Source organism: Populus euphratica, unplaced genomic scaffold (genome assembly GCF_000495115.2).
Source record: "Populus euphratica unplaced genomic scaffold, PopEup_1.0 scaffold9.1, whole genome shotgun sequence".
In the NCBI taxonomy this organism is placed as follows: Eukaryota; Viridiplantae; Streptophyta; class Magnoliopsida; order Malpighiales; family Salicaceae; genus Populus; species Populus euphratica.
This window is the reverse complement of record NW_011499857.1, coordinates 2,540,530-2,549,367: the sequence shown is the minus strand read 5'-3', so window position 1 is coordinate 2,549,367 and position 8,838 is coordinate 2,540,530. Positions and strand designations below refer to the sequence as shown.

Below are 8,838 nucleotides of genomic sequence, written 5' to 3'. Positions count from 1 at the left end.
AATTATATAAAGGATTGTAAATTGTAATAATACTTTAACAAATGAAAATAAATATTTTTACATCACATCACATGTCATGTGAGTTTAAAAAATTATAAATAATTTAGTGCAAATGAAATATACTTGTTGAAGCATTTTTAATATATCACAGCTTAAAATATTTATACGCACAATACACAACAATAAAGTATTAAATACTATTTTCACCTCACAACACAGATTTATACACGTAAATTGATTCGAAAACATCTCTAACCAAATACGAGTGAAATAATCTGAATTTACACGTAAATCGATCCGAATTAATCCCGAAGCCGTCAAAATAAAGAAAATATGAGTGAATAAAATGTTATAAATTTAGCCCAAAAGAAACGTTATGAAGTAACAAGAAACCACAAACCTAAACGTTAAAAGAGAAACCGCAAAATTGGGATGGGGTGCGCATCACACTACACGGCGCATGTTAGTGAAAGTCCCCTCTATGTCCCCGGATCCTTCCGTTTCCACTTCTTTATCTCCGAAAACCTAATGAACCCCCAAGCCCTCTCTCTCTCTCTCGAACGCGTGTGTGCAATATATAGATCCAAGAGGTCTTTTGACTCTATTCTCTCAATCGGACTTTTCCAGTTCTCGGTCGTTCTCTGCCTCTGCTTTCGCGATCAAAAATAGCGCTGTTTCGATCCTTTTCTCGTGAAAATTTAAGGTAATTCCTGTTATTTTTTCTTGTCGATTTCAGTTTTTTTTTTCTTAATGTATTTTGAAGACCGGTCTCTTTTTTTGCATGGATTTGGCTCCTATTTCGTCGATTCTCGCGTTTTTTTATCAATTGTGTTTCACTGTAATATTTTTTTGTGTGAAATTAATAATTAAAAAAACCAGTTAAAGATTTGTATAGATCTGATCTATCTTCCATGTTTTGTGGTTGAATATTTCGTAAGTATGTCAAATCTGGTGGTTTTGGAGGTAATTATCTTATGCGTGTTAAATCTTGTTTGTTTTCAGAGCTGATTGAAGTGATCTGGTTTTTGTGAATTTTGATTGTTGAATTTTGATTCTATGAAATTCTTGACCTTTTAAAAGCTCTAAGATAATGTAACGAGTAGCCACGCCATGGGCTATGAGAGAATTTTGGCTTCTTATTGAGCCGGTATTTTTTTCCTCCCAATTTTTGTGTATTTTCAGCAACAATTGGTTTTGATTAGAGCAACTTTCCGTTGATCAAATTGAAGGTTTTAAGCGACAATGCGGGGATATGATAGAGAGGTAAAGCGTTTTTTCTAGGTTCAATATCAAAGTTTTTATCTCATAGTATAGATATTTTTTTTCTCATTAATTAATGCTATGTTCATGCAGGAAGATGAATACTATGATGAATATGAGGAGGAAGGTGAAGAGCAAGCAGAGGAGGAGTATGAAGAGGAAGAAGAACGAAAACCCACTGTAGAGGAAGTGGAATATCTTGAATTAAGGGAGCGGATTAAAGAACAAATTAGAAAGAAGATGCGGAAGGAAAGTGGTTCTACTCCTTCTAAATCCCAAGAGAAGAAAAAACTCCCATCTGATAAGTGAGTGATGTGTTATATTTTCTTAATGCATTCAAACTTGTTTCCTTTGCTATCATGGGGAAATGAGCAGTTTTTTTCTTCTAAAAATGAATGTTAACACTGAATGTTGTAGACCTTTTGTAAATGCCAAACCTCTGGTAAACAGACATGCATGCCCGCACTTGAACACAATGCTTTATGTGAGACAGTTGGATGTTTACAGTTCAATTTGTAATTATTTGTGTATCTTTCAGTCATAATTACATGCGAGAATCATGTGTCATAGGGATCACAAGAGTCAGGGAATTAAGTGATCGATATGACAAGCCTTGCCTGTTCTACAGTATTATCATGTTGATAACTTCACTGGTTTATTCCAGCTGCCAAGTCATCAAAGCCTAATCTAAGATAAATCTTTTGGTGCCAAAAGATCAGCCAAACATGTCATTGTTAGTATAGTTAGGGTGATGACATGATTGGTTTCTTATAAATTTTGTAAAAGACGTAGACCACTAATTCAGGGTCTAAAACTACGAAAGTGTGGCCTCACCTCTGGAACATCTCACTAAAAACTCGACTAGGCAAGTTTTATTTTCTGTCGCTTCATTTAGGTTCATCCTGTGAAACGAACTTAACAGTCTGATATTATGTTTGGGTGTAGGAATTGTAGGATTTGTGCATGTTTGCTCATGCTTATTTTTCTTAATGGTTTGTTTCACATCACTGGTTTTATTTTTTCTGCAGTTATGGTTCATTCTTTGGCCCTTCTCAACCAGTTATTTCTCAAAGAGTAATTCAAGAAAGCAAGTCAATAATAGAAAACCAACATTTGGCTCTCAGAGTTCCAAACGCCCAACATACTGTATGTATCGTAAACTTTTTGTTTTTTCCAAATCATGTGAGAAATGCATGCAGCAGATTATTTTTTTACAAAGCATTTTTGTACATGCATTCTTGTAGCATTGTTACATTGATTTAAAATTTGTGAAATTATAGGTGCCTAATTTTGCTAATTCTTATCATGGTTGCTTTAATTTTTGCAATTTACAAATAGATAATTTTCCTGACTGGTGGAGTATGCTACTCCCAAAGGGAGCCATGTGGAAACTACTTTGATGTGAAAAAGGCAGCTCTGATGCTTGAAATTTAGTATATTACTACATTGTAATTTCCTAAACCAGTTCAGTCACTATAATGCCATAAGTTTTCTAGGGGTGTCCATTTCGGTTTTTACCTTTTTTTTTTTTTTTTGTAAATGGAATGGCATACTTGCAACTTGAAATGGACCTTTGTATCGAGTGAAATCAATACGTTGACATAACTTTCGTAGCCTTGGTGGTACAGGTGTGATCTAGTTACTCTGTATTGGTTTGTTCTCTAGTTTCTTTGTTGTAGGTTTTGTTGATTTTGGACTGCTTTACTTCAGTGATCTGCAACTGCAAATGCTGTTATGAATTTGACTTGTTGCCATGTTGGAATGAAGATTCTGCAAACTTCTGCTAGTATATATCAGATGGAGATCTTACTTTCACAATCTTGTTTGCTTTTGCAGAACAAAAAGAGCTCCTCTTCAACGGCTACAGGTTTAAAAAACAGAGTACATGGACTTGTACCGAAAGTAAAGAATGAGGTATTCTGAGCAGCTCTCTTCATTTCTTCTTCCTTTTGTAGAGTGATCAATGGCATTGATTTTCACTTAATGTGCAGGTAAAAACAAAAGTACAAAAACTCAAGGATACGAGAGATTATTCTTTCTTGTTAACGGATGATGCAGAGCTCCCAGCTCCTACAAAAGAGCCTGCCCCCAGAAATGTCTCTGCTCCAAATTCTGGTAACTGCTTTTGTTCATGATCTGGTTATTCAGGATTAGTTTACATGCTATTTTTATTGAGGAAACTTATACAGGTTTTTTGCTGATGTTCAAGAGGCGAGATCTGCTCAAGTTCCACAAAAGATCAAACAAGTTTCCAGCAATAGTGGCAGAAATATTCATGGCATTCGTGAAGAAAGGAAGCCAGTTTTCAGGAATGGCCAAATGCATTCTAAAGTAGGGTCACAGAGGCCAACTTCTGCTAATAAACCTGATGCGACATCGATAAACTCCAAAAGGCAGTTAGGTAGCAACAATGGGACTGGGCCTGGCCGGCCTGCAGGGCCAAAATTCTTGCCTTCAAAGACACCTGCTTCCATCATGCAGAAGAAGGCCTCATCACCTAGTGCTAAGAAAATCCTGCCTGCTATGCACAAATCTCTCCCTTCAAACCCTTCAAGGTCATCTGTTCCAAAGCAACACTGGGAACAGAGAAAAGGATTACAAGAACCCAATAAGGCTAGACCGATACCAAAACAGCCACTGTCATCTTTAAAATCTCAGGTTTGAGCCTATTCTTTATATTTTAATGGTTAGACAACGTAATCTTTGTTAAATGTTTCTTTATCTCTCACTTCCTAATATTAGCAGATAAATAAGCCAATCAAGCAAGTGTCGGCTCATGCATCATTACAAGATAACCGCCCCAGGAAAAAGCCTGTGAGACCGTTTCCTGATGCAGGCTCTGATGATGAGGATGCTTTCAGTATGCTCAGAAAATTAATTGGGTAAAGCTGCTACTGCCCTTTCACATACACTCTTTCATTTCCCCTCAAAAACTTTCTTTCTGTTATTTTGTTGAATAATCAATCTGCCTGATTCATCTTTTTCTCAAGTAATGATCTCTTGACTTAGAGAGCTTCTCAGTCAATATCATGCCCTCTAATTTATCAGTTCTGTTGTAAGAATTATCAAGCTGTAATATGGTTTTGGGTGACCTACTTTTGGATTCACAATTAAATTGGATTTGATTTGTCAACTTGTGTACCTGGATTTTTGTTGATGCTTTTATGTGATCTTGATAGATGGTTTGAGGTAATTTCTTTTTCATGAGCTACTGCTGTTTCTTTGCAGAAATAAAAACCGTGGTAACTATGATGACGATGATGATAGTGACATGGAGGCAAATTTCGATGACATCATGAAGGAAGAGAGGAGAAGGTTAGTATCATTAAGTAATCTTAGACGAGAATGTTATTGAATTTGTTAGTCACTGTTTCCTATATTTTGACTGTTGATTTTGTTCTCAACTTGCTTTTCTGTTCTTTTACATCCCCATCGCAGTTCCTAATCAACTTGCCTCTTTTTTTTTTTCCTTTTTTTTTTTAACATCACTGTTGATTTTGTTCTCAACTTGCTTTTCTGTGTTTTTTACATCCCCATCGCAGTTCTTAATCAACTTGCCTCTTCTTTTTTTTCCTTCTTTTTTTTTTAACATCACCGTCATATTTTTTAATCAAGATCTTTATTTGTTCCTTTTCCTTGAGCATTTTGGTTAAAATATATTTCACAAGCATGCTTTGATTTGAATGGCTGGCTGCTCCATCACACCCAACTTATGGATATGTTTTGAATCATATCCAACCTGTAGTTATTTGATTGATTCATGGATGTGCCTGGTGATGCAGTGCTCGAATCGCACGAGAGGAGGATGAAGAGCAACTCCGATTGATAGAGGAGGAGGAGCGGCGAGAAAGGGAGAGAAAGCTGGCAAAGAAGCGCAAGCTAAGTCATCGATGAGATGATGTCCTTATGACGTGTTCCTGCTCTTAGTTTGGATTCTTGTTGTCATTGTTTCTGAATATGCTCAGTGTTCTTGATGGTGTCAGTATTTATCAATAATAGTGAAGAATAATTGAAAGTATAAGGAAAAAAAAAAAGATTGCAATTAAGATCAGCAAAATGTTTGGATTACAGAAATTAAATCTTGTTTGTGCGTCGACTGAATTCCTGCTTTTGTTTGCATTTCCTTATTTCTTCCAAAGAAATTTTGAAGATAGGGTTCATAAAACCCAAGTTGCTACTAATTCCTCCGTGCGGTTTGGTGGCGCGGTACGGTGGTTGAAACTTTTTTTTTTTAATCAAGTGTTTGGTCTATCATTGATTAAAAAAACTATAATTTATAATTTATAGTTTTTGTTTTTATTTTTTTTTAAATCTCATCCATAAGAAACTATTATAATACCAAATGGTTGGTTTGAATCGGTTAAAGATTGCAAAGAGATTGGAGAGAGGTTTTTGTTTCGTAATTGTATTGTTCCTGGGGGTCGCTATCCGGGTCAAATGGTCGGATTCGTTCTCCTTCAGCGGACCGGAGGTAGAAGATTGTAAAGATTCATATTAATCACTCTTTGCTTTATGTTTTGCAATTATATCCCTGTTCAGTTTCTGATCTTTCTAGTTATTCTTGTTCACGTGTATTTTCATTTATTCTTGTTTCAATAACTGTCATAAAATCAATTCACCACCCAACCTTCCATTCTCACTCTCTAATATTTATTTATCTCTCAAATCAGTCCTCGATTTTATAAATGAGAAGATTTTATTTTAATTACAAATTGGGTTATAGAAGCAGTCAACGAACTTCAATTGTCCACATGTAGTGGGAATCTCATATAATTATATTCAAGATATTTTTTCATGCTTTATATTGTATGGACAAATATAAATATAAAAATATAATTAATATCCTTTTAATCTTCACAGGAGTTTGATATTTAACCTACGCCTGATGAATTGGTAAAGAAATTATTATCAATTAGAACCACGCCTTGAAACCAAGAATTAATTAAAAAAAGAAGTTTTAAAGGAAAACTTTTATAATATCATAAAAGTTTTATCAACATATTATATTATCTAATTGATTTTTACACACAACATAATTACATCTTGCAAGTAATTTATATCAAAAACACATTAACTATAATTAAATCTGGTTTAAAATCTAGTTTTTTTATATATATATATATATATATATTTACAGAGTTAATTTAAGTTGATTCAAAATCTAATTTATTTATTTTTAAGTTGATTAAAAAAAAAAAACATGATTTAAGCCCAAGAATTTTTGATTCATCGGTTAAGTTGGACTAAAATTTTATAGTTATGTATAAAGACCGTTTGTGTTTGTTTATGAGGTGGCAGTTGCAATTAAAGCAAAACACAGGAGCTAAACGTTTGGTAAAAAATAAAAAACAGCAATTATTCACGAGTCTCATTATTTACAGTGTCGCAAATGCAGGGTTAGAAGAATCGATCAAGGGTTGCTTTCACAAGCTTCCCGCTTGTTTCAGTAAACAATTGAGCTGTTATTTTCTGCAGGCTCTACCCATCATAATAAATTATATTTATAGGGTGCTAGATATTTATGCCTAGATAAAAGTAATTTACTATACTCTACTATCTGGGATTCTTTTCTCTATATGCCAATATCAAGCCATCATTAGCTTCTTCTTTTTTTTTCTATAAATGATGATTATAGGCATTTTTGGATTATTGTTAAATTATAATTATTTTATTATTTTTTGAAATAAAAATTAAATTAAATTTTTATATACCAATATCAAAAATAAATTTTATAAAATAAAAAAAATACTATTTTAATATATTTTAAAATATAGCTACCAACATATCCGATCTCATAAAATAAAATAAAAAAATTAATTTTTTATTTTTAATTGTATTTTATTTTAAAAATTAGTATTTAATATTATTCAATGACACTAATGATAAATTAGATGGAGGTTGTAGTCCTAATTTTATTTCTAATGATATTTTACTTAATATTGTTAATATTATTGCATACTTAAAAAACCAAAAAAATTATAATCTTTATAGGATGTATTTCATATGTGATGAAATTGTAGATAATTTAATATAATAATAAAAAATATTTTATATAAAATATTATTTATTTCATGATATAATAACAGTAGTTAAATCTATAATATTTAAATTAAAAACCATCAATATTAATATATATTTTTTAAAATTATTTTATATCTTCAATTTAAAAAACATTCTTAACTAAATACATTAAACTATTTTTTTATTCAACTTTAATTTTAATCACAAATTTAATCAAGCATATATAAATATCAAACTAACCTCGAATAAAAATTTATTTTATAAATTTATTTTTTTCAAAATACAATTATAAAAATCGTCATAATACCAATGTGATAAACTAGCTGGAATTGAGTTGAAGCTGGTGATGAGAGTAGGTGCGCTAGTCACATGTTTCATTGCCTGCCACCTCCTTTTGTTTTGTCCTCGTAAAATAGCCCTTGTCTAGGGCGGAGCGGCGGAGCATCGGGTGTTAGTGACTCAAACGGAATGAATAAACAGTAAATAAAAATGGAGTCAGTAATAAACTCTACCATGCTCACACTCGCTGGCTTCCCAAAATCCAACCCATCAATCCACCACCAAAAAACCGTCAAAGCTCGACGAACAGTTTTCTGCTCCCTCAGGTAATAAATTAATACCAATTCTGTTTTCAAATTTCAAATGAGTGATTTGATAATCTTGTCTCGTCTGCAGCAGCAGCAGCAGCAAGAATAGTAACAATGGAGGAGACGCTAATGGCTTACTTAAAGAAGAGGAGGAAGAGAAATTTAATGACATTTGGCTGCTTTTTAAAGAAGCTCAGCAGAGTAAGTAATACATTTTTTTTTTCTATTTATTTTGTTTATAAATAAATGAGTAATTAATGATTTTCGTTTTAGATATTCTTTACTTAAACAAACTACGCCTTGTGGCTGTTGAAGAGCTCAATAAAGCAAACAGAGAGAAGCAGTTGTTGCTTGATAAAATCCAGCAATTGGAGGCTGTCAACAAATTAGGTTTGGTGATTGAATTTTTGTTTTTGTGGTTAAATTATTTAATAAATAATTGATTACAAATTTATTTATTTTAATGACTGCGCTTTCTGAAGGAAATGAGCAGTCATTGTGGCGGGAATTGCTGCTTCGGATTGACTCAATGGTCCTAACTGGCTTGATTGATTCTGCTGAGGCTTCTGGTATGAGAAAAGCAGTCATGGGCAACAAGTTTAGTGTAGCTCTTGTTTTCTTCGACATCCGGCAGAAAACTGATGCTGAGCTTCTGGCACAACTCCGTCACTTCTCCGATGGAAGCAGAAAGTAATGATAACTTCATCTAAAAGTGTTTTTTTTGGACTGAAAAGGCATCTATAGGTGTTTTTGATGTTTTCAGCATCATCAATTATTTTGATGCTTTTTCAGCCTAAACGCACTTTGAAAAACGCTTTCAAACGCATGTGTGAATTGAATTGCTACTAGTTTTTTTAAAACCTGCTTTGAAAAGCACTTTCAAACGCCTGTGTGCGCTTTTGCAAAAGTGCCTTTTGAACTGAAAAAGCATCAATTGGTGTTTTGTGATACTTTTAGCATCATTATATAA

At 33.1% G+C, this 8,838-nt stretch overlaps 2 protein-coding genes across 5 annotated transcripts in view; both read left to right on the top strand.

The window, feature by feature from the left end:
* Nucleotides 1-431: 431 nt before the first annotated feature.
* On the top strand, nt 432-5,361 carry LOC105123796 (protein spt2-like). Of its 4 annotated transcripts, XR_841947.1 has the most exons (11): nt 432-703; nt 1,183-1,263; nt 1,354-1,565; nt 2,289-2,406; nt 3,097-3,174; nt 3,252-3,375; nt 3,470-3,918; nt 4,003-4,142; nt 4,489-4,575; nt 5,043-5,258; nt 5,313-5,361. XR_841947.1 is itself a non-coding variant. In XM_011023525.1 (10 exons), exons 2-10 carry the CDS (start codon nt 1,243-1,245, stop codon nt 5,152-5,154), a joined length of 1,341 nt encoding a protein of 446 aa, XP_011021827.1. In that variant the 5' UTR covers nt 432-703; nt 1,183-1,242; the 3' UTR covers nt 5,155-5,275. The 4 variants fall into 4 exon arrangements, 3 of the variants coding, with proteins under 3 accessions (XP_011021827.1, XP_011021828.1, XP_011021830.1); XM_011023525.1 differs by lacking the exon at nt 5,313-5,361 and having other exon boundaries at nt 5,043-5,275; XM_011023526.1 differs by lacking the exon at nt 5,313-5,361 and having other exon boundaries at nt 1,166-1,263; nt 5,043-5,275.
* Nucleotides 5,362-7,601: 2,240 nt separating this feature from the next.
* LOC105123836 (probable starch synthase 4, chloroplastic/amyloplastic) overlaps nt 7,602-8,838 on the top strand; it is an 11,669-nt gene continuing 10,432 nt past the window's right edge. Inside the window, exons 1-5 of the mRNA XM_011023577.1 lie at nt 7,602-7,886; nt 7,948-8,069; nt 8,142-8,258; nt 8,351-8,558; nt 8,661-8,667. Coding sequence (XP_011021879.1) covers nt 7,771-7,886; nt 7,948-8,069; nt 8,142-8,258; nt 8,351-8,558; nt 8,661-8,667 — 570 coding nt within the window. The 5' untranslated portion in view covers nt 7,602-7,770. The remainder of the gene's footprint in view (nt 7,887-7,947; nt 8,070-8,141; nt 8,259-8,350; nt 8,559-8,660; nt 8,668-8,838) is intronic.